Source organism: Mustela lutreola, chromosome 4 (assembly GCF_030435805.1).
Source record: "Mustela lutreola isolate mMusLut2 chromosome 4, mMusLut2.pri, whole genome shotgun sequence".
NCBI lineage: Eukaryota > Metazoa > Chordata > Mammalia > Carnivora > Mustelidae > Mustela > Mustela lutreola.
Window position 1 is genome coordinate 165283086 of NC_081293.1, and position 26223 is coordinate 165309308.

The 26223-nt window shown below is 39.3% G+C and overlaps 2 protein-coding genes across 4 annotated transcripts in view; both read right to left on the reverse strand.

Moving 5' to 3' along the window:
• The window catches only part of DOCK4 (dedicator of cytokinesis 4), a 455246-nt gene that overhangs the window by 319898 nt on the left and 109125 nt on the right, over window positions 1–26223 (reverse strand). The window lies entirely within an intron of this gene.
• On the reverse strand, window positions 22253–22661 carry LOC131829636 (large ribosomal subunit protein eL39). Its single transcript, XM_059171603.1, has one exon. The coding sequence runs from the start codon at window positions 22605–22607 to the stop codon at window positions 22452–22454; it is 156 nt and encodes a 51-aa protein (XP_059027586.1). The 5' UTR covers window positions 22608–22661; the 3' UTR covers window positions 22253–22451.

The following is a 26223-nucleotide window of genomic DNA, read 5'->3' on the forward strand; positions in this document are numbered from 1 at the left end:
CTCTCACACCTGAGAGTAAAAGCAAATGGCCCACGATATGAACTCTGGTTATCTACAGTGGTGAACTGATGGGTGATTTCACATACTGTGTTTTTATCTCTTTTAAAAATGTTACACAATGAGGGGCACTTGGGTGGCTCAGTGGATTAAGCCGCTGCCTTCGGCTCAGGTCATGGTCTCGGGGTCCTGGGATCTAGCCCCGCATTGGGCTCTCTGCTCAGCAGGGAGCCTGCTTCCCTCTCTCTCTCTGCCTGCTTCTCCGTCTACTTGTGATTTCTGTCTGTCAAATAAATAAATAAAATCTTAAAAAAAAAATGTTACACAATGAACATCATTAAACTCATGACCAGGAAAAAATAAACATGCAGTGAAAAAAAAAAAGAAGAAGATTCCTATTCCTGGAATCAAACCGGATACTGCCATGATACCAAACAAAACACACCAACATCCTACTGTGGAGAAGCTGGCTTGAAAGGTCCTGGAGGGGGTGCACCTTCCGGTGTGGTTGGCCAGAGCAAAGGAGCCATTCTGAAGAGGCAGGAGGAGTAGATGGGAATGAGTCAGTCAGGGAGGTATTCCCACAGGAGGTACTTCAGCTAAGTCTTGAAAAATGGAAAATACACTGAGAGAGAAAATAGTGTTTTGCATTCTAATCGAGTGATAACCAGAGGGCTGCAAAGGGAAAAAAAAAAAAAAAAAGTGTCAATGACATGGTAATGTCCTGGGGCCCTTGCTGCTGGGAAGCAGCATTAATTTCAGGAAAAAGGCAGGTACAGGTTTCCTGACAGCTCTTCTGGAATGGAGAGCTCTGACTCGCCTCCAGGACCCATGGGAAGAGCAAAGCTCCCCAGAGAAGGACAGATGTACAAAACGTGCCTTCAAAGGCCACTGTTTGAAATCCCTGGAAACTCTTAGACCTCTCCAACCTGAGTGCTGGGGGAAACTACAGCAGACACCTCGTACAACTGCGTCTTCTCTGTTGCCACCAGCAATTTAATTATTAGCATTTTTGGTGAAAGATGTGGAAGGACTTAGGCGACAGCACAACAGTGTCCAGTCTCAGCACATGAATCACTGTACTTCGATTACATCTCAAAGCAGATAAGCAATTACATATATACAAGGCCAAGAAAATCATCCATGTCCCACACAACAAGGGAAAGGAAAAATGCACTGAAGGAAAATATAATAAACTCCAGATCTCGGTTCCTGCACGCTATATCGTTCCTGTTTATTGCTACTGGCGAGTCAGACAAGGAGAACTGGACCGGTTTACTCACAGCACAGTACTGCCCATTAGTAAGAAGACTACAACTTTAATCTTGCAACCCCTCACGGTCAGTTTCTTCAACCGTGAAACGGGAAGGGTATCTTGGATCCCTCACTGTGTCCTTGAAATGATCAAATGATGTTAAATGACCTTGTAATGACCCTGGTAGTTCTATTTTCCCAGGTTGCTTGGGTTAGATAGAAAGGTGGGATATCCCCGTAGTTAAGAGCACTGGCTTTGGGTATGAATTCCAGCAGCATCCCTTTTAAGTATATGAATGTGGGCAAGTTACCAATCCCTCTAGGCCTCAGTTTCCTCATCTCTATGATAAAGGCAATAATATCCATCCCATAAGTTTAACGTGAAATGTTTAAAAAACAATTCACATAAAGTGCCTGGCACCACTCTAGACATGTCACAAAACCATCTTAGGCAAGGAGAAGCCTACAAGGCAACCTGAAGGAAACCATGCCCTTCCTGACAGAAACTCCCGGGCATCTCCACAATGGCCAGAGGGAGACCACCATTCCTAGAGAGTCCTAGTCTTCCCTGCATCTCCAAGAGCCTCCCACAATGCCCTGCACTCCGTAGGTAATCACACTTTGGTTGTATTCAAGATCTCTCCTGGGGATTCAGAGAGCCTCTGACAGATGCAGGATCTCTATCTCTGGGTTACCCTTCAAGTGACATACCAGAGTATCACTTCCTTACTGACCTCAGAGTACCCAAGTGAAGGAGTTAAAAGCCAAAAAGAGGAATATTAATAAATGACATCATCGGGATGGTTTCCCAACTTCTAACTCTAATTCCACACTTAAATAAAACGTGTCTCCTTCAGAGCAACATGCCTGACATCTAAAATGCATTGTTGAAAAACTAAACTAAAATAAAATGCACTCTCAAGTACCTTGAATAGCAGTGACCAGCTATGCTGAGCACCTAATGATTATTTGTTGCCTGACATGACTACCGTCAGGCAATGAATATAACAATGAGCTTTTGTCATCACAGGGATGATGGCGTAAATGCTTTTCTTCCGACAAGAATGTGTTAGCTGTAGCTATGTAAGCTAAATACTTTTATAATGCTCACACCTTTGCTCTTCTTCTTCAAGCACTCACTTGACCAATTATTAATGAAAGACACAATTCCTACTATCAAGAGACTCCCAGTTTAAAGAGGAAAGCAGCACAGTGTCATTGGTAAAAGTTGGGGTTCCGCAGGAAAAGTAACTGATTTCAATATCAATTCTCCCTCTTGTTGGAAGAGAAAACAGTTCAAGTTCTCCAATTCCCTTATCTATAAAATGGAAGGAAACAGTACCTAGCAGTCTCCTGACTAGGATTAGTGCCCTTGTAGGCAGAAGCCAAAGAGCCAACTAGCTCTTTCTGCCATGTGAAGAGAGCCCTCTGCAAACCCAGAAGAGGGCTCACACCAGAATCCTGACCGTGCTGGCAACCTGAGCTCGGATCTCCAGCCTCTGGAAAGAAATGTTTGTTGCGAAATCAAGGTAGCTTGAGCCATCCAGGCTATGGTAACTGGCTACAGTAGCCCAAGACATTATTATTATTAGTAGTGGTGGCAGATGTGCAATGACAGAAACACGTGTGGGTTCATGTCAGAGTACAGGTTAAGAGTAGACAACGTAGTGGGAGGAAACAGAAAACTCCCCAGGAAAGAAACCACGTACCAGAACAGTCAAAGAGGCAAAGAAGAAGGAACAGGAAAGACAGAAAAACAAAAATGGCATTTACCTTCAGGCTTTTCTTTTTTAAACTATAAAGGCAGAAAGAGGATGTCGCTGCATGGCCCACACTTCTTTGATTTTTTTCCTTGGAGTAACTATTACTGTTTACCTCATGTAGACAAAGATTTAAAGTAAAGCACTGGGCAGAAGATGGCTCGCTACACTGGATTTCTTTTCAACCAAACCAACAGAGTTTTGGGTTATATGCAAAAGGAAAAAACAATTTGTTCTATAAAGCCACTTTGTTTTTCAAATGGTAACACTGGCTATGATTCGACTTTACCACAGCCCACAATGGGACCCTCCTCTTAAAATATCTGGCAATTTTGTTGATATCTGATACTGGCAATGAATGTGATTGCTCTTCCACAATTTTTTCTACTGTCCTCAACTAGTATTATTTACTTCATCAGTATTACTTAGTTCCCAATCGTTTTTATTTTCTTCTCCTGAAAGCAGTTCTTAGTACCTTCAGGTCAGGAACCTCTGGCATCTCTGTCTTCTGCAGCCCCTGTGTAGTGGAGCATAGTTAAGAATGTCAGAAAAATCCATGCATGTTGAGTGAAGCACAAGAAAATTTAAAGAAAGAATTCCTTAGCATTATTATGAAGGATAGTTTGAAATTTAACTGACCCTACAAGATTTAATTTGTAAATTTTTACTATTCTGGCACCCAAAAACAGAAACATCTTTTTAAAAATGGTTATAGTTCTATTTTTTCTTTTTTTAAAAGATCTGTTTATTTGAGAGAGTGAGTGAGTGCAGGTGCACGAGTGGGAAGAGAGGCAGAGGGAGAGAATCCCAGGCAGACTCCCCGCTGAGTGCAGAGCCCATGACCCATGAGATCATGACCTGATACTGACCAAGGGTCAGCCGCTCAACCTACTGAGCCACCCAGGGGCCCCAGTTCTATTATTTTCTTTATCTGGAAGGAACTCAGGAATGATTCTATCTCAAAATATTACATTCTCAGAGCAGTTCAAGTCTTCTCAAAGGAATTCAAGTAATTCAAGTTCTCTTAAATATTTTCTACGCTTTGAATGTATTTTTATCCACAATTACCTGCCAAGTTCTTATCTTCATATTGGCATGTCCCTGCCCATAGCACAGAAAACCAAAAGTATACTAACTTGGGGAAGAAGCACCAGGAGCAGTACATAATACTGACAGAAATAAACCTGGCAGGGAGTTACCATCTGAATCCTGTCAAAGGAAGTATAGAGTCTTACCTCCTAGTTTTCAGTTAGAAAGATCAGACTAATGAAACCCCAAATTACTCCTCTTTCTACATTTTAGTAGAAACTCCAAATTATCCCTCTTTCTATAATTTTAGTAGAAGTTGCCTCTCAGAAGTTGAATGAAATATATACCCTTCATCCTGCTCAACTCCCTTTACTATAAACCAACATGAAAATTAATTCCTGAGTCATAACCTGCTACAGCACCATAGCTACAGGGAATTGGAAATATCTTCTGTTTTCTTTCTCAAAGGCTCTAACAAAAGAGCTTCCATTTTCATTTGCAAAACTCTAATAAACCAGAATATCTCTATGCATTCAGGAACTACAAAGAGCTCATAAATTTGTTACCTCTTTAAAAAGTCTCACATGTTTAAAAAAAAAAAAAAAGAAAGAAAGAAAGAAAAAAACTAGCCAAGACAAGATTATCAGCCTGAAAAATAATAGAACAGCAAGTCAGTCAACAGTCTGTTTTTATTTCATTGAATCTTTACTAACACCTAAAAAAGACATTATATATAATATATAGGCCATTAGACATGCTCTTGCAATCCAGATCCCTTATCTAAACCATTGGGCCAGATGCCTTGTGTAATAAAGCATTTTTCCAGGTTTTCAAAAAGGCAGTTGGGGGGGGGGGCACTGGGTGGCTCAGTCCTTAAGTGTCTGCCTTCGGCTCAGGTCATGATCCCATTGTTCTGGAGCCCCACACACTCCCTGCTGGACAGAAAGCCTGCTTCTCCCTTTCCCACTCCCCCTGCTTGTGTTCCCTCTCTCACAGTGTCTCTTTCTGTCAAATAAATAAATAAAATCTTAAAAAAAAAAAAAAAAGCAGTTGGGTTAAATCTAACTTTCCCAAACAGATGCCCATTCAGAATCAATATTTCTCCAGCAACATGTATATTGTATCAACAGGTTAGATTAGGTATTACTATCAAATAAGTTATAAAAATATTTAGATTGAAAAACTTCAGGGTGTGGGAGTACCAGATAAACAAGATACAATACCAACATCAAAAAGCTCACAGTAGGGGCACCTGGGAGGCACAGTGGGTTAAGCCTCTGCATTGACCTCAGGTCATGATCGCAGAGTCCTGGGATCAAGCCCCGCATTGGGCTCTCTGCTCCCACCCACCCACCTCTACACTTCTCTGCCTATTTGTGATTTCTCTCTCTCTCTCTGTCAAATAAATAAATAAACTAAAATCCTTGGGGGGGAAAAAAAAAAGATTGTTTTTTTTAAAAAGCTTATAGTAAACTCAAAGAAGATATTGCATTATCCTTCTCAGTCAGTTAATAAGCCATTATCACCTAAGTACCAACCAGCTGGCCACTGGATCCCAGGCACACACGGCCCTGTTCTGAACTCAGCAAGAGCAGCACCCAACTCTTCAGTCTGTTTCAGTTCTGTTGTTTCTAAGTTTTAATAACCTAACCTCTTCCTTCCAGCTGCAACCTTCCTCATACTTCAATGTTCTCTTCTCACCTTGTCGGTTTCCTTGTTAACACCTTTAGACCTAGTTAACGATTCTTTATATTAAAGTATCACTGCTCAGGGGCACCTGGGTGGCTCAGTGGGTTAAAGCCTCCGCCTTCGGCTCAGGTCATGATCTCAAGGTCCTGGGTTGAGCCCCTATCAGGCTCTCTGCTCAGCGGGGAGCCTACTTCCCCCCCTCTCTCTGCCTGCCTCTCTGCCTACTTGTGATCTATCGAATAAATAAATAAACCTTAAAAAAAAAAAGTATCACTGTTCAAATAACTGGTGTAGTTACTGTCCCTGACTGGATTCCGGCTGAAACAACATGCTCTAATAAATATGGGAACACACATCATGGAATAAAATACTGTGACAGTGGGCCAAGGAAAGACACAGAAGAGCTAACAGTTGCATTAGAACCCTACATGATAAGAAGGAATTCACCCATTAGAAAAAGAGGGAAAAGGAACATTCTGGTAGAAAATACAATAGCAGCAACCACAAAGAAAATGCAGAGGCCCCTCATGAAAAAATTTTTGCAGTGGAAGGAAAGGAGTCCAGGCTGGAAGACAGACTTTTTGCTGTTACCAAGAAATGCTTTTTTTGCGAACAGAAGAGAACTACTGAAGACTCCCATGCAGTTCCCTGCATTGGATGGAACAGCACTAATGGCTGCGTAGTAGACAGTTGCTAGGGGAAGGACAGCATAAAGAAGAACTTGGAGGTCAGTAAGAAAGCTTAATGTTAAGACAAAGTCTTTCCTCTAAAGATTAATATAATTTAACAGGAAATTCAGACACAACTCATTAGATACTATATAATTAAATTTAACTAGTTCTCAAATTTGGCAGCGAACAATGGAATTTTAGCCCAGTCCAAAAAGTGGGATGACAACTTAAATTTCTAACCTAAGATTTTTGTTACAAAGTACTTCTACTACATGGACTCAACCACCCTCTCACATACACACACAGAACAACAATGAAACTTGTGAGCATGTACATGTGAGTGGGGCTAAACTTTGCCTTTATGTGTATCGGGGTGGAGGGGGAGGGAAAGAAAGTTCCCCAGAGAAATGAATAGCACACCCGGCATAAAGTCTTCCAGTCCAAAGGAAGTACCCAAATAAATGCAGTGACTACTGATTTCTTAACTTGATTTTCTTTGAACTCATAGATAATATAATTATCACTTCCTTATATCCTTGCATTATCTGTTATTTTATCTCCTCTTATGCTAGATCATAATATTACTTTGTCAAAGAGAAATACAACCTGTGACATTTTCCTATACTCTTCTAGAGACTGTCAGAGTGAATAAAAATTCTTAAAATATTTCTTGATTTATATGCTAAAAATACAGTATTCTTAGGTATTCATTTAGAAAACTCTATAAAATACACTACATAAAACTATTTTGTTAGAACAGTTCCCAATAATTCGAGGTGAACAGTGTGATTTCTATACTTTTATATCCCTTGGAAACAAGCCTAACACCTTGTTCATAGCAGGTACATAATACATATTTGCTGAGTCGAGCTGACTAGGGAAGAGAATTGAGGGTCTTTAAAATATTTTGAAATCAGATTCTTCATTATTTTAGGATCTGAACAATCAGAGTTAATAAGGACAAACTGGATTTGGCAAAAATAGTTTAAATTTTTGGACCTCATCTTCATATTAAATATGTTATTTAAAAAAAAAAAAAAAAACCACGCCAGATGAGGAAAGCTTAGGACACCTTGGCACACTTCCACAGACTATTTGATGATCAAAGACATCTGGCTTTTCTGACTATTTATGGAATTCCACCCTAAGGCCCACTTGATATTTTCAAAATATGTTTTGCAATATTTGGACATTCTCCAGGTGGCTGGTTTCATTCACATTTCCCTAAACACTCATCTTATTGGAAAGTTTGATTATTACTCCTTTATGATTATAAATAAGCCCTAAATTCTAGGTAAAGTGCGTTCAAGGTTTTAGGAAACAAAATGAGATTTTTTTAAAAAATTCATTTTTCATTTAAAATTGAAATGAAGCTTAGAACTAACTACTCAAGTGGACATAAGTCTCATTTTTCTGTTTAATAATTTAGGTTAAAAACTAAACATTATAAAGGGTTGTTTTTGTTTTTGTTTTTGTTTTTTCAGGAAAAAAACTACATTTAATTGTGAGACAACAAAATACACTAATTCTTAAAGCTTGACAAGCACAAGAATAATTTTCATACATAAAGCAAAGACAATCTTATTTAGAGATTCTTTTCTCTAAGAGATCTGTTAAACATAAATGTCAAGGTATGTATATTAAGTAAAACAGTCAGACATGTTCGATTTTATTCACTGTGAAGCCAAAATGGGGAAAAGGGAGAGAAAGTCAGTGGGACAGGGGAAGAGCAACTGATTGCAAACCAATACCCAATAAATAAGATTAATGTCAATCAGTAGCTAGAAGTTCAAAAACCAAAAGCAATATGCTTTTCTGATTTAAGTAACTTTCGAGATATATCTTTCCTCCATCCCCAACATGATCAATTACATGGTCAACTGAGTTATCCAAAAAGGAAAAATGGTACAGAAGTTGTTAAATATTGGGGCACCTGGGTGGCTCAGATGGTTAAGCATCTGCCTTCAGCTCAGGTCATGATCCCAGGGTCCTGGGAGGGAGCATTGTGCTCCTTGCTTGGCAGAGAGCCTGCTTCTTCCTCTTCCCACTGTTCCCCCCACATCACCCCACTTATGCTCTCTCTCCCTGGAAAATGAATAAATAAAATCTTAAAAAAAAAAAAAAAAGAAGTTGCTAAATATCTTACTAAGAAAAAAAAATGCAGTGTACTTGGGATTCTTCAGAATATTAAGAATAAAAATGGAGTAGTATTTACATGGCCATAATGGGAAAAACAACTCCTATGAAAGGAAACCAAATTAGAACTGTTTTCATTTTGTACTTTTGATACTATGAAAATACTTTAAATATTTATAGAAACTAACATGACTCTTAAAAATATATGTTGTTTATAAAACAGAATTATGAATCTGTTCTGTGCGGAAGATGGATGAAGTTTTTGGAAAAAGTTTTTCATTAATAAATCACTTGTAAGCGTTCAATAATGAATTGTGGATACTATGTATTATACTATTATGTTTTAAACTATGGCGTGTGACAGATTGCCTTCAAAGAGCATTATAGGTGCACCTGGGTGGCTCAGTTGGTTAAGCAGCTGCCTTCAGCTCAGGTCATAGTCCCAGGGTCCTCAGATCAAGTCCCACATCAGGCTCCCTGCTTGACCGGGAGTCTGCTTCTCCCTCTCCCTCTGTCTGCCGTTCTGCCTACTTGTGCTCTCTATCTCTCCGTCAAATAAATAAATAAGATCTTTTAAAAACAAAACAAAACAAAACGAAAACAAGGCTCCTATAATTTACTTATTTATGTGTGATATGTGTGTATTTTAACATGCTAGTTTCGTCTGCAGTACTGCTGCAACATTTTAGGCTGAATGTTGATACTGGAAAGCAATGAGTAATACTTATAATTTTCCCCATAATGCTTTCAAATTTTATCAAATATGATTCATTTTAACACCTTTGGGAACTAAGAACTATAATCAGTAAACTTAATGGATTAAAGGTAGCTAAAGAATGTCAAAGCAGTCTGAGAGAGAGAGTAATAATAAACGTTAATCACTTCATGGCAGTTACACATTAAAAGCACAAGCCAATGTGAGTGAAATTATGACTTACATTTATTGAACACACCTGCACAGATACGATGCTAATTATTGATTATGTTGACAAATACAGAAAATTGTTTTCCACTAAATGGCATACTGATAGATGATCGACTCCAGATACATAAATGTATTGGATTCTTCCTGAAATTTTAGGGCTATCAGATATATGAACATAATTTTACCTTTCGTCTGGTTTAAAGAGATGGTAGAAGATTCTTTCTTCATTGGTATATCTAAATCTGACCTTTTCCTTAAAACAAACAAGAAGTGCCTTGCGTCTCCCATTCTGCCCCCAGCTGTATCTACCACCATTAGAGCTGTCTATTTTCCTCACATGCAATGGAAATGGTCTATAATTCCCCAGGTAAATACATCTTCTTACTAGCTCTCTGCTACTTTCATTCCTAAGAGCAAACGATTAGGAATCTCACTATTTGGGGAGAAACTTTACAGGTGCAAGCAGGTCACAGAATGACATGGTGATTTAGGGATAATATATCTGACTAGGCAGGATGATTGTGGCTCATCAAAGTTAGGCGATTTAAGAGTCTGTCGGGTTCTTTTATTTTATTTATTTGACAGAGAGAGTGAGAACATGCACAAGCAGGCAGAGTGGTAGACAGAGGAGGTGGGAGAAGCTGGCTACCCACTGAGCAGAAAGCCTAATGCAGGGCTCGACCCCAGGACCCTGAGATCATGACCTGAGCTGAAGGCAGACGGTTAACCAACTGAGCCACCCAGGCACCTGAGTCTGTCAGATTTTAACAAAGAATGCTGTATCATAGCTCCAAGCTTTTGCTTAAGACAAGAAGGTCAAAGAGTAGAAAACACATTGATATCACCCTGTCAACGACTTAAGCCAAATGGAAAGACCAGCAGAGGCTGGGAAAGTCCAAGCAAGGGGACACACACAGGAGATACTCATATACTCATATGTATATGTTTTCCTGCAGAGTCTGGATCTCTGTTCTAAGTACGTTTCATTACTACCATTATGATTTATTAGATGCCATGATACCAGCCAGGAAGAGTGAGATAAAATGAAATAATTTCTAAAAAATCAAACAAATACAAGTGAATTCCTACACATTTCTTTAAAAACAAATTGCACAGAAACTGGAAAAGTCTTGCTTGCGTTTTGTGTAGATAAGGAACCTTCAAGTTTTACTTGAAGAAGAACTCAGTTTGAGTCAACTGAGTTATGTGAAAGTATGTTCACCACCAAAAAATAAAATTACTAAAATAAAAATTCATATAATCCTTGGACCACCATTAGAACCACAGCATCCAGTAAAAAGGCCATTAAAACATCCCAATGTTCTCTGCTTACAAATTTTATATAAGGTACCATAAAAGGTACTTTTAAATTTTGACCGTAATACATTCAAGGTCACTGACAAACCATAGCCAACCCAGAGGTGAACGAAGATAGGAAGGAGTCTAGATACTTTGTCCTACAAGGAATCAAAGACATGGAAACTTTAAGACTACAAAAGAGAAAAATACTTCAAGACTTCAAGGGTTGAAGAAGAGATGTTCCTTTGGTTAAGCTAATTAGCTTCTCTGTGCTTTAGTTTCCTAATTGATAACAAACAGAAATCATAAAAGCACCTGTCTCAAAAGGTTGTTGTGAAGATTAAATAAACTAAAACAAACACTACAAGAGTGCCTGGCACATAACTGATCTTAAGAGGGGCTGGCTATCATTAGTAACACCATTATTTTCTAGAGTCTCCAGAGGGCCCAATTAGGAACAATGGTGAAATAAAGGTAAAGAAAAACAGATATTCACATGAACCATAAATCCTACTTTCTTGTTTCTAGGATTCCTTACCTTCATTTTTAATTAAATCTAGTTGCATTGACTTCAGAAAGGTCAGTTTTTAAACTCCTATGCTTTATTAGCTAATTCAAATTATATCAGAAGAGCTCGAGTTAGACCAATTTGCTTTTATACACATTATTTACATTTAAAAAACAACATTCTCAAACTGACCTACATGTGGATCAATACTTTCCTAAAAGCAGGATTTCCAAATAAAATACAGAATGCCCACAGAAATACAGATTTCAGAAAAATAACAGAAGTTTTTAGTGTAAGTATGTCTCCAATATTGTATATGAAGTGGACTTGCCTATCAATTTTTTTCATTGTTTACCTGAAATTAAAATTTAACAGGGTGTCCTATACTTTTATTTGCCAAATCTGGCAACTCTACTTAAAAGGGTAAATGTTAACAAACCTCAAAGGAACCGAAAATGGTTTGTTTTTTTTTTTAAACAAATTTTTTGAGGATCCTTTTTCACTTAGGATGTTTTCTACCATTGATAGGGAAATGTTGCCATTCTGCCTCTTGGTTGTTTAAGTGACATTTCAGAACATTTTTCTCCCTGACGCACTCTTTAGTCATAATATCTCTGATTTCCTGTGCCAGCTTCAGTTGCTCAAGAAGAGGTTGCAATTAGTCGCGTACTTGCAGCGACCTGGAGGAACATCACTTCCCATTTGGTGAAAAGGAAGACAGACCTACCGGCCGACCTTGGTTTTCACCTCTGTCAGGCACAGATAACACGGTTCCTCAGTTCCAGGAATACTTACACAACTAACGTATCCAACTATTTGAGATGACCACTGTCAGAAAACACATCTTCTATTAGTTTCCTCACGCTCCACAAGTACACCATCCCCTGAATACCATACTAGCCACTGGACACAGACTGCGAGATACCGTGAGGCCTCCGCATTTATATTTATGTCATTTAAAACCTCACATTGTGTGATTTATGGGGTGTAAGAGATGAGAAAGCAGATTTAAGTAACTTTTCTGGCTGGTGTTTAACAATATGAAACAAGTTTTAAAAGGGCACAAGGAGGGTCTCCCACTAACTGGTGGGGCCAGCAACAGCCTCTACAAGAACTGAATCAGGAAGAAGAACCCCATGGCAGAGAGAAATGAAGTCCGGGGGACAATTCAAGGAAGCAGTGAGGTTCAGAGGAGCTTCCCGGAATGTGGGTAAGCTGTATTATATGACTCAGTTTCCACATGACCACTGCTTGTCAGGGTTGTAAGGAACAAACACGACAATCCATGTGAAAATATTCTGCACACTCTGAAATCTTCAGGAGACGCTGGTCATTGTGGTCATGAATCAGGATGGCCTGCTTCCAGGGCTCAGGGTGAGGGCAGAGTCCTCTGGGGGAAGTCTGAGATGGAAATTGGCCACAAGAGTTCATTATGTCCTGCCGAACAGACCAGGTAGACAAATAAAGAACATGGAAGCAGGACCCTCAAGTGGGGACTCTTCCAGACAGCCCCCGGAAGGGAAGTCATTTTATCCTGATGATCTCTGAGATATATTTTTAACTTCTCTGATTGTATGCATTTTATCGGCTACTGCAAACGCTTTGTAGACTGTACTAGCAAGAAACAAATATTTAGAGCTCTGTTTCCTAACATAGTAAGCACTCTTCACACAGCTGATGTTTAGTACATGTGTATTAATAAATAAGTAACAAATGGAAGTTTTCTTTAATGGACCAAAAAGAAAGATGGTCATGGAACTTGGGACTTGAGAGTGAAAGGAGGGAAAACTATCTAAGGTTCCCTAATCCAAATGTCAAGACCAAAGGAGGTGGATTACAGAGCAATGGGGCGTTTAGCATAGTGCTCCTGAGTACAGGCTCTACCAGGAGACACACTTGGTTTGGAACCCTGCTCTCTATTTTACCAAACATGTGACAAATTGGGCAAACTGCTGATCCTCTCTGGGCTTCAGAATCCTTATGTGTCAGATGGATGTCATAACACTTACTGCAGAAGAGTCTCATTTAGAAACTAAATAAGAATACATATGGAGAGCTGGCCACGGGTCTCCAGCATGAAATAAACACTCAATAAATGGTAGCAGAAATAGCAATAATTGGGGCGCCTGGGTGGCTCAGCAGGTTGAGCCTCTACCTTCAGCTCAGGTCATGATCTCAGGGTCCTGGGATCGAGCCCCACATCAGGCTCTCTGCTCAGCGGGGAGCCTGCTTCCTCCCTTCTCTCTGCCTGCCTCTCTGCCTACTTGTGATCTCTGTCAAATAAATAAATAAAATATTTTTTTTAAGAAAATAAATAGCAATAATAGCAGCAGTAATGAAATAGTGAACCATGCATGAAAAACTACTTTGAAAAAAAACATATTTCATGACTGGAGTGAAAGGAAATCTAGGCTACTGGAACCATGCGTTGTATGATCTCTAATACATAATGTTTGGGGTACCTGAGTCGCTCAGTTGATTAAGTGTCCAACTCTTGATTTCAGCTCAGTTCTCAGTCTCAGGATCTCAGGGTCATGAGTACAAGCCCCGCACTGGGCTCCAAAAATGATAATAATAATAATATCGAAGAAGTAATTTTTGACCCTGAAATTCTCATAAATTATAGTAGTATCAGTAGTAGAAATAAGAGTCACCACTACACCTTCATCTGTGATCTAAAGGATCAAAAACACTCCAGGTAGAGAGTTGATAATTCCACAGGAAAGTCAAAGGGAAAGGAAGAATGGGTAGAAAAAAAATAAGGGTGGTGGGCTCTGTGGTACGAAATCTCTTTTCTTCCCCCTAGACTGGGAAATGATACGACTAGAAATCTATCAACAGGCTGGCATTTCCCATTGAATCAAACATCACAATTGCAGTTTATTGCAAAATTTTTTCTCTTCCTGTAAGAAACTGGAAAATCCTACAGAGAATGTATTGTTAAATGAAACACTTCACTCTAATGGAGATGGGAAGACACTTAGGGATAGTGGCAACCCCACCTCTATCACCTACTTAGATTACATTACATTTTGTACTACATTTAAGGCTCTGTATAAAAAAGAGAGAGAGAGAGAAAGGAAAGAAAAATACTAGCCACCACATGACTTGCTAAGACACTTCATATCAAAAGCAACTATCTGAGATGGACAGTGCCTTTCATGCATCTGGAAAATACATAATTTCGTAAACAGGGTAAAAATCCTACTCTTGTGACTTACTTAGAAATAAATTTGAATTACGGAAATAGCATTTATTGTGAAATATACTTAAATAAAAGCCACTTTCTTACTTTCAGTTCATTATGGAAATTGTGAATTCAAAGTCCACTGGGCATGCTTTGTGAGTAGATTAAGTACACTTCAAATTAGCACTAATTATAATTAGTACTGATTACATCCCCCAAAATAAATCTCCTAATTTTTACAATGTACTATTCTTTAGTAGGTTCATAACATTAATCTTTTTTTTTTTTAAGATTTTATTATTTATTTGACAGAGATTACAAGTAAACAGAAAGGCAGGCTCCCCGCCCCTAGCCGGGAGAGCCAGATTCAGGGCTTGATCCCAGGACCCTGGAATCTGAGCCTAAGGCAGAGGCTTAACCCACTAAGCCACCCAGGCACCCCAACACTAATCTTTTTTAAAAACCTTTTCCCCATCAATTGCACTAAGGTAAATTTCAGTGCACCTGAGGTAGAATGATTAGGAATTGGGAATTAGAATTTTATATTAATAAAATTTTAAAGTATTTGAAAATAATTTTATCTGGTAAGTGAAAACCACCACAATTGTCTCAGGCTTTCCCGTCTATCCTCTCCACCGGTTTCACTTACAAGCACCCAGAGATTAGGCAACTTAACCCTGGAAGTTCTGTGAGTTGGTCGAAGATAAAAGATTAGAATCTGGAAATTCTAGAGTTACTAGTGTAGTACATGACCCAGTTACTACAACAAATTGAATTAACCTCTATTTCCCAGTGTTTTACCTTTACATGCCGAGTCAACTCCTTACTCCCGGAAGTCAAATTCCTCGTAATACCACAGATCCTTTCTGAGACAAATTGTGCAGAGAAAAGTAAAGAAAAAAGATTACCAAGTATCCAAAATAGCCATGAAAATGCCTCACTTTCTAGAAGGAGGCCTTAAATCCTCAAATAAAATTTATCTCCCCTTACCTAAACATCATGGGTAAAAAAACTTGGTCATCTGTATACAGAGCAAGCAGGCTGAAAGGCAGGATTAATGGCAGAGTTTTCAAAGATGAAAACTGTGTATAACATCAAACCACGTTAGATAATCATACCATTACCCTGGTTATTAGGATAAATTAGATACTGTTCGGCAAACTTCTCCCCTCTCCACTTTCACAAAAGAGGTACACTTCTCTGCTCCATTGATGTTAGCTCAGTAACTGACCTACTTTGACCAACGGAATCAAGTCAGAACTTGGTGACAGAACTCACACCCACAACACGTGTCTTCTTCATATATCCCATCAATCTTTGATCAGGTATGGACTTTTAATCTCCAAGCTTGCTTGATTTTTGAAGGGTGTTTAAAATTGCTCTGTGGGCATCCTGATAGCTGGACTGCATGTAAGCATTTGGGGGTTAAGAGGGAGACCATGAAGCATGTCTTTAAATGTGACCATGTTGGATCTCTTCCATTTGAGGAGAAAAGACTGGAAGATGGTCTGTAGTAATGTCTACATAGTCATTTCTGATGTCAAAATGGAGATACGAGGGGCGCCTGGGTAGCTTAGTGGGTTAAGCCTCTGCCTTTGGCTCCAGTCATGGTCCCAGGGTCCTGGGATTGAGCCCTGCATCAAGCTCTCTGCTTAGCAGGAAGCCTGCTTCCCCCCCCACCCCCACCCCCACCCCACCTGCCTCTCTACCTACTGGTGATCTCTGTCTGTCAAATAAATAAATAAAAATCTTTTTTTAAATAAATGGAGATACGAGAAGTATTTTTTTATGGTATAGGATATGAGTAAGAGCACTGGTTTGGAGTAAGGCAGCTTGGCTTCAGATCACTGCCTGACCACTTCCTAATTCTACAGCTTTATCAAGTTACTTATGCCCTTTACAGTTTAGCCTTTTCATTTTCCACAGTGCAGATGGTAATAACACACATTTCTTAGGTTATTACTTGAAGTGACAATGGTGAAATGTCCCGTGCAAAGCCTACCACACATGGGAAATGTTTAGTAATAGTGGCAGAATAAAATGGTAGCAAGTCATATCCCCGGAATTTGGCATTCTATCTGAATCTGTTACTTTACTCTGCGCAGACAGAAAGGGGGGATTTCTAAGAAAACCAGAGTTTTGTTTCATTTTCATTATTCAGGTCTTAAAATTTCCTGCACCAGTTTATTTGTGGGACGTGAAGAACACATTTTCTCAGCCCACAGCATCATGTGACTGTTTCTTACTGCTTGTCAGCAGTGTGAAACCTGATGAAAGTGTATTAACTCAGGGTCTGGTACAACTGTTCAGCTACGCTAAGCAGACTTTATTTAAAGAAAGTGCTTGTTCTCTTTTTCTGGACATACAACTCTTAAGAACTGTGTATCACACTGTTAAGTAGTGGCTTTGGGATATTTTCCATATAAATGAATTTTCCATGGCTCAGTGGTTAAGGCCTCTGCCTTTGGCTCAGGTTGTGGTCCCAGGGTCCTGGGATCAAGCCCTGCATCTGGCTCTCTGCTTGTTGGGAAGCCTGCTTCCCTTCCTCTCCCTCTGCCTGCCTGCCTTTCTGCCTACTTGTGATCTCTGTCTCTCCATCAAATAAATAAAAAATAAACAAAATTAAAGAAAATTTTAAAAATGAATTTTCCAGTCAGATGAAACTTAATCTCTTCAAATGCTAAACTTTAAAATATTTTCATAGCTTCTGGTACAAATTTTACTAGAAGTATAACTGCCTTAAGCAGAGACAATTTAAACGTCTCCAACTTTTTCTTTATGAGTGCATCAGTCAGCTATTGCTATATAACAAACAACCCCATAACTCAGCGGCTTAAAGTAATTTTTATTCATTTTCATTCTCCAGGATGTTGATAGGTTGGGAGTGAGAGTTGTAAGCAATGTTGCCTGCCTGTCTGATCTGACCTCATGTCCTTCACTATGGAGTAGATTTAAGCCTGTTCCACATTTATTTTTTAAATTTTTTTAAAAAGTTTATTTATTTATTTGACAGGCAGAGATCACAAGTAGGCAGAGAGCCAGGCAGAGAGGGGAGGAAGCAGGCTCCCCGCTGAGCAGAGAGCCGATGCAGGGCTTGATCCCAGGACCCTGAGCCGAAGGCAGAGGCTTTAACCCACTGAGCTACCCAGGTGCCCCTCCACAAATATTTAATCTGGGGCCCAATTTGAAGAGCCAACAAACCAAAGGAAGTGTTTCTGATGGTGACTGCAAAGATACAAGAAGGCTGGCCCAAGGGTATGTGTAGCACATCTGATTTGATTCCATTGGTCAGTGACTGAGCCTAACATCAGTACAGCAGGGAGCTCCTAACCTACGTATCTTGACTAAATCCACTCAAAGAGCGGCAGCCAGGCATCACGTCCTCATTGAAGGAAGGTAAAAGTGAGTCCCCCCTGAGTTCTTTTTGCCAAAGGAGTAAAGAAATGAACACGCCTGAATCTAATCACATCTCTAGATGGAATATCCAATTTACAGGTTATAGAGGAGCAAGTGAAAGGAAAGTGTACGCCATGTGAAAGCCAACAGCAATATGGCACATCTGAACATACAAATGAGCTCATTGTGTCAACAAGTCAATGGCATGAGGGGGGGAAACAACAGCAGCAGGGGAGTGAAGGACAATAATAAATTTAAAAAACTTAAGAATCCCAACAATCACTATAAAATGTGAAGTCTGTTTAGGTCCTAAACTGGAGCAGAGGCAGGGAACATCTATAAAAACACATTCTTGAGATCACCAGAAATATGGACTGGCTGTTAATATTAACTCTTGAAAATATTGTTCATTATATTAGGTGTAATGATTAAATGATAATTACTTTTTAAAACTAGTCCTTCTCAGAAATGCGCACTGAAGAATTTTGAGGTAAAATAACATCATATCTAGGACTTAACTTAAAATTCTTCAGAAACAGGGAAAAATAGGATAATTAAGATTGACAAAATGTGTATAATTCCTGAGGTTCAGAAAACATATGCAGGTATTTTATACTACCTTTGTATATACATAGATGTTCAAATTTCTATAATAAATATGGGCAGAAAGTGAACTCAAGAAAAACTAGCACACCATAGCTAACGTTCTTCTATATATGGGGACTATTAGTAATGCTTTAGTTAATGTTTCTCTTGCCTGTCTCTCTCTTTCCTTTTTCTTTATTTCCTTTTTCTTATTTTTATTTTGTGTTAAGTAAGTTTGAGAGAAGTTGTGTTTTCTACATGAGAGTCAATGAAACAGAACGACAACAAAAAAAAGAACCGAAAGCACCAAAATTCATTCATTCAATAGTTGTTGAATCGCATGTCTCCTCACCAGTCAAAACTCAAGGCTGGGGAAAACAGCAGTGTCAAAGACAGAAGTCTGTCTTGTTAAAACAGTGGTTGCTAAAAATCTGGCAAATGTCAACTTCCCCCATTAGAATCAGAAATAAGGATGTGGTAACATGCAATTTCCCAAACCAACTTTGGCATGTAAAATGTCAATAAAACCCAGCTCCAAAGTCACATCTAACTGATCTGGACGGGGTTTATGCTGAGCCCAGGCCATCTTGCCTAAGCTCATTAAATGTTAACTGTGAAGCACATGCAAAGGAATTAAATAGTATTCAAAGACCACAATGGGGTTTTATCACAGTTTACATGGTCAGTAGCACGAGGGACAGAAAAGCAAAAGCACCCAGGAGAATTGGAATACTCCATCCCCAACCCACCAACCCTGGAGGGGGAAAAAAAAAAAAAATCAGGAAAAAAAAAAAGAAAAATCACAGTTCCAGTGAGGTAACAACGAGTGCTAAACCCTTTGCAAGGAGGAAGAAAAGTCAGAAAAATGAAGAGGAAACCCTCAGGATTCTCAGTTCTACATTTTGTGATGGCAGCTCACTCACCACACCACCACTCTGATAAGCTATTTGGACTTTTGCGGTCCAAGATGCCAATTTGGATGACGTCAATTTCAAGTGCTGATCCCTCTTTTCAAAGGCAAATTTCCACCCATTCAGTTTCCTAACTTGAAGGACAGATTTAACAGGCATGAAACGCTAAGGGTTAACATCACCCATTCTGGAGCTGGATGGTCTGAGACTCCCCTAGCTGGGCCAATGAGATACTCTGTGATCTTACGAAGATTCCTTAACTTCTCATTCCCAAGTTTCTTCATCTATAAAATAGGAATAATCCTAGTATCTACCATTTAAGGTAACTGAAAGGATTAAACACAGTAATGCATTTAAAGAGCTTAACAGAAGAGACTCTTAACTACGGACAAGGGTTTGCTGGAGGGGAGGTGGTGGGGGGATGGGGATTAAGGAGGGCACGTGTGATGAGCACTGGGTGTTATATGTAAGTGATGAATCTCTAAATTCTACTCCTGAAACCAGTGCTACACCGTATATTAACTTGAATTTAAAGAAAACAAAATCATAAAGAGCTTACAGTGACACTTGTTAAGTACTCAATAATGCTTGTTAATATGTTGTCAATGTAAAAGGCACATTGGGTTCTTAGGACTTTTCTTCTTAAAAAGCGGGAATATATAACATTTCAATTGTTATGCTTTTGCATATTAAAAGGATATATTTTAAGCATATATTGAGTTAAATAAAATATTAACAGAATCAATTTCACCTTTTTTACTTTTATTACTTTTTTAACTTTTTAGTGTGCCTACTGGAAAATTTAAAATAATATGTGTGACTGACATTGGACAGGGCTACTCTAGAAGACTGAACTCTGGACTACAGACCCATCACTTTTCGTCCTTTCCAGAGCTGATTAGATTTACTTGAATCTAAGAACACCTGTGCTACAGATAATCTAAAAGACAAACTCCACCCGGCCCGCCACCCATTTCCCCCACCCCCGCTATCCCCACCCCAACCCTCCAGCCCTGAAGAAAGAAGAGATTCGCAAGGGTATTTATTTCTCAGGTCTTTCTTCACCTGGAGGAGAAGACTATACCCATTTAAGCACCCCAGTTAACATCACATGTGCTACTGAGGTTTGAAATGAATGGTATCGTCCTTACATGACACCCACAATCTTCCCTGTGCCTTCTAAAGGCATCAGTATAGTCCATTTTATAAGCTGTTTTCTCTCTTCTGGATTATCACTGGAGCAACCACATCAATCTGTCACCCCTTTTGACCACATTAGCAAGCCACACTGCATTCTGTCCTAGGTGTGATGTTCTCACTAACTCACAAAGCAACCAAATATTCAAGTGTCCACTCCAAGAACTGCTGAATGTTTTTGCGTGTCATGAACAGAGTCAAGGCCCACTCTCTGCTAACACCACACCTTCACCAAGGCTGGTTGTGTAGGAACATTGATAAATGAAGATGCCAGGGACTGCATGAACTATTTCTTCCCTAACACAGTATAAAGATTCACACTGTGCCTCATTTTCATCCACCAATGGAGTACACATGACACAGTGATCTGTCTTTGGTGGGGAAATAAATGCACATTTATTGTCTACCATGTATGAAGCATGATTTTAGGGCGTTCACATTTTATTTCTTCATCCCCACAACAACCCTCTGAGATATCTTACACTTTCCAACAGATGCAGAAGTTGAAATTCAGTTATGTGGCTACAAAACAGCTGTCTGCAAATCTGACATGTGCATACTTTTGATGTCAAGGATCAGAGAACTCTAGCCAAAGGAGTGACAGCCTCTGTGTACCTCAACAGGAAGACTCCGTGCTCCCTCTTGTCCTTGGGCCTGCATAAGGACTTTGGGCCCTAAGCATCAAGTCTCTTCAAAACAACATCTGAAAGCACTCCAAGCGCTAAAAACAGTTTCTCCAAAGGCTATTGCACTGTGAAACAGCTCAAGATGACCCTGCCTCAAAGAGACCGTGATTTGCATTAAACTTCCCTGCCTTTCTTTTTTAACATGCCCGACAGGCAGCACTAGATCAGAAAGCCATAATCACTATTCCAGTTTTGAAATTGCACTGGCCGCCTTCCCCAAGAAGACGGAATAAAATGCACAGACAGCAGACTCTGAGTACCAATAAATCACACCCCCACACACCTCAGGATGTCAGAGAGGTGCTGCTCTCTCAGTAGGCATTTGGAAGACAGTGGAACAGAATGCTGAAATCCCTACCAGCCTGCAAACTCAAGGCATCCTGAGGAATCATTTAATGACAAAGGATTTACCATTTCTATCTTTCGCATGTAGACATTATTATGGAAGATTTGGGCACTTGTGGAGATAATTACAGTAGAAGACAAAAAAGAAAGTAACCCAAATGTGGTAAAGGTATGTGGCTGCATTCTTAAGTAGGCAGACAGTTACACTGTTACTTTCAAAGGACATAAGTGGGTCCAATATTATCCAGGAGTTGCTTAATAATCACTGATTATAAATAAACATTAAGTGGTTCTTACCATCTTTGCTGTCTCTCAGTGCCCCCTCCACCTCCCACTCCCCACAAACCACTGTTCTTACTAACACTGTAATGAATTCTCTCAAGGCAACTAACTTGCTAAAAGTATCACTTAAGCTGGTCTACAACCATCATTAATCTTCACAGAAATAACCCACTACTTAATATTGCTGGTTCAATTAAAGTCATTGTACATTTCAAAAAAGGGAGAAAAAAAGCATCATATTAATACTACCACTTTGCACTCTAGTGGGGACTGCCCTCCTGACTGATTCATGTGCACCAATAATTTTAAGAAGCATGTCTGTTGAACCTGTTTTAAACATCTCTACAGTAAAGCTGGTAGTTTGCAAAGATGTTTCTTTTTTTTTTTTTTACAGCTCAAAGGCCTCACGTTTATTACCAAACCAACCCACTAGTGCAGAGCTATAGTAACAGAAAAATCTTTCGCTGATAAATGGTATCTATTGGCCAGGCAGAAAGGTGTTTACAGGGTGATGGAATAGAACACATGATCCTCAAGTAGCTTAATTAAATACGTGGTGCCAATTAGGTGTGTCATCGCATGATGTGGGACGCCTTAGAGACCCAGCTTGGTTCTCCTCCAGTGCCTCCTCTTGGAGTTGTACCTGATTTTATTACCAGTTTTCATCCGAATCCACTGGGGAATGGGACGATTCTGCTTTTGTTTCTTGGCCAGGAATCGCTTGATCCTGAAAGTCTTGTGAGAAGACATGGTCAATTAACAGCGCGCAGCACACAGCAGGATGGCGGCGAAAAAAAAGATGTTTCTTTTAAATGAGAAACTCAGTAAGGAGTTTCTGTAAGGAAATTCTTTTTATTGTAATACATCACCTCAAAGACTAGTGCAAAAAATATCCAGTGATTTTGATCCTAATTCTTAAGGAACAGAATGTCTGATACCCACCTAGTATGAAATTAGCTTTATGAAGCTTCCTTTAAAATAATAATAATAATAATAATAATAATGGCTTTCGGAAACATAAGGGAAAATCAAAGGAAAACCACAAAACTGTCTAAAATGGTTATTGCTGAAAATTTTTTTTAATTTATTTTTATTTATGAGAGAGAGAAAAAATGAACAGGGAAGGGACAAGGGGGAGACCAGAGGGGGTAGGGAGAAGCAGGCTCCCCACTGAGCAGGGAGCCCTATCTGGGGCTCCATCCCAAGACCTCAAAATCATGACCTGAGCCCCAGGCAGCCGCTTAACCAAATGAGCCATTCAGGCGCCCTGGTTACTGCTGAATTTAAAAACTGTAAATTTAGTTTCTACCTCAGAAAAATATACTGAGCGTAGATATCGTTAAGACTATTTCATTTACGTGAAGTAGGTAGAAAAACATATTGAAATACTGGCAACTGACTGGAAAATATTTATATAAAAATATACCTCAACTGTTTCTTTATCTTTCTATTTTAAAAAAATTGTAATTCATTTACTCCTACTAGAGTAATGTGCTCCTTACTTCAATAACACTGCTTTGTTGAGGTTAAATTAATAGTCATCACAAGGAGAAAAAAAAAATGCAATATTATCAGGTCAAAGCTCAGGAATGAGCCATAGGGAGTTTTCTTTTGTGATACAGTGACAAGCTATATAGATGAAGGGAGAGATGAGAAATAAAACTGCATTTCAGCAAGGCCCATTCCTCTTCAACTGAAAGCCTTATCATATGGAGATCATTTTAAGTCAAAACAACTTTCAAAGATTTTGAGTTCACACTTCGAAATTCTCTAATCTTTATCAGCACTAAAAACTTAGAAAAGAACACTGCAAATTACACCAGCTTAGTTGTAGCTAACTTGAAACACAGAAACATGACAATTGTCTATTAAAATAAAACATGTATTTAGGGATTTAAAAATGTATGTGATCTGTGAAACCAATAATACATTATATGTTAATCAACTGAATTAAAATTAAAAAGTATATGATAGAAAATGACAAAATCAGCAACAAGAAAGTTCTGAAACAATAATGACCAACTCTTACCACTGTATTTCAATGATTTAACAGGAACTGTATTATGAACTCTTCACAGCTTAACAGGAACTGTATTATGAACTCTTCACAGCAAAAGAATAATTTGCAATACTGGAAAAAAAAATCCCTCTACTTACTATCAATCAGGTTCCAATCCTATACAGTGAAAGGTAGACTTATTTTATACAAATAAAGACAAGTTGGAGTCAAAGAAGGCAAACAATAATGGGAGACAATAATGCTGAATTATCTAGAAATGGACAAAGACTTGCAGTTACTAAAGATATATGAAAGGCTTAAAAAGAAAGCAATGGGGGAAGGTAAGGGATTTCAACTGCTTTAGGAAATAGTAACTTTAGATTCACTTTCTTTTTTTTTAAAGATTTTATTTATTTATTTGTCAGAGAGCGAAAAAGAGTGAGAGTGAGCACAGCAGGGAGAGCAGCAGGCAGAGGGAGAAGCAGGCTCCCCACTGGGCTGGAGTTCCGATGTGAGACTCAATCCCAGGATCCTGGGATCATGACCTGAGCTGAAGGCAGCCACTTAACCAACTGAGCCACCCAGGCGTCCCCACATTCACTTTTAAATCAAAGGAGAGGACGCCTGGGTGGCTCAGTCGGTTAAGCGGCTGCCTTTAGCTCAGGTCATGATCCCAGGGTCCTGGGATCGAGCCCCACATCTCAGGGGGGAGCCTGCTTCTCCTTCTCCTTCTGCCTCCCGCTCTGCCTACTTATGCTCTCTATCCCTCTGCCAAATAAATAAATAAAATATTTTTTTTAAAAAAATCAAAGGAGAAACAGTGAATAGGAGACAAAAGGGAGTCAAACCCCAAAATTAATTAATTAATTTATTTATTTATTTATTTTAGAGAGGGAAGTGGGGAAGAACATGGGGAGAGGGAGAGACAGAATCTTAGGCAGGCTCCACACCCAGTGTGGAGCCCAGCTGGGGGCTGTATCTCCCAACCCTGAGATAATGACTTAAGCCAAAATCAAGAGTTAGATGCTTCAACAACTGAACAACCAGGTGCCCCAAACCCCAAAATTTTAATCTCTTAAGAAACAGAATATTGGGCGCCTGGGTGGCTCAGTGGGTTAGGCCGCTGCCTTCGGCTCGGGTCGTGATCTCAGGGTCCTGGGATCGAGTCCCGCGTCGGGCTCTCTGCTCGGCGGGGAGCCTGCTTCCCTCTCTCTCTCTCTCTCTCTCTGCCTACTTGTAATCTCTCTCTGTCAAATAAATAAAATCTTTAAAAAAAAATAAAAAAATAAAAAAAAAAAAAAAAAAAGAAACAGAATATTTAATTAAGTGACCCAAGCCACTTCTTAAATTATTTGGCTTCATGAATCCCATGAATAGAGAATTCCGCAAATATTTCAAAGAAGTCTTTTTTTCTCCTAATTGCTACAGTGATAACCCCATCAACAAATGGCTTCATTCTTTCTAAAACATGCATAATAACTTGAAATACTTTTATCAAGTTCACTGAAGTAGACAGGGACAAAATAAATGCAAGAAATTTTAAGAAACAAACCTTGCAACAAAAATATTTCACCAAATACCCTTAGGAAGACTGAATAAGCAAGTTTAATGAATTCATGAATTTAGGTGTATCCAGAAGTAAAAAAGCATGGGTATGCTTAGGTCTCTCTGAGCAAGTTCTACAATTAAGTAAAATTATCTCTGTGTATGTATAATGCTAGGCAGGGCAATGGGGGATGTACTTTAACCCTTCATGTATCATGTACTAATTTTGTTCTCTCAACTGATTATGTGACTCTAGAAATTGGGATCAGGTCTCACTTGCCTCTTTGTCACAACATAAAGCATTCCCTTATATACAGCTGGTGCTCAATAAATGTTTATTCAGACACAAAGAATTCTAATGCTTTTGAATTCCACTTATAGCCAAGACAATATTAAATGTCAATGAGGTACTCCAGCGTGGGTGAGATTTGGTGTTGGCCAAAAGCAAAGACCAAGATGTAGCTGATCAGTAAAGTTTCCAGTGAGAAGATAGAGAAAGACATAAGTCACGATGGCACAGAGATGAGCAACTAGACATTCCAGCAATGGATCATAGACCACAGCATTGGAGAACACAAAAAAGTCAACTGGTGTCACCACAGATAAGTACATAGTCTGTATAAGAGAGGCAGAGTAGCAGGGTCTCAGGGGCTGGATTCAGTCCTGAGGTGTGTGGGGGAGTGTCTGACTACAGAAAGCAGAGCACCAATACAGAATCAATGAAATACTTATCAGACGGAGCACACCAGGCAGGGCACGGGACTGGAACCCAGCACCTGGTGACCATAACTGGAGCAAATTCTTGTCCAAAGGAAAAGAGAA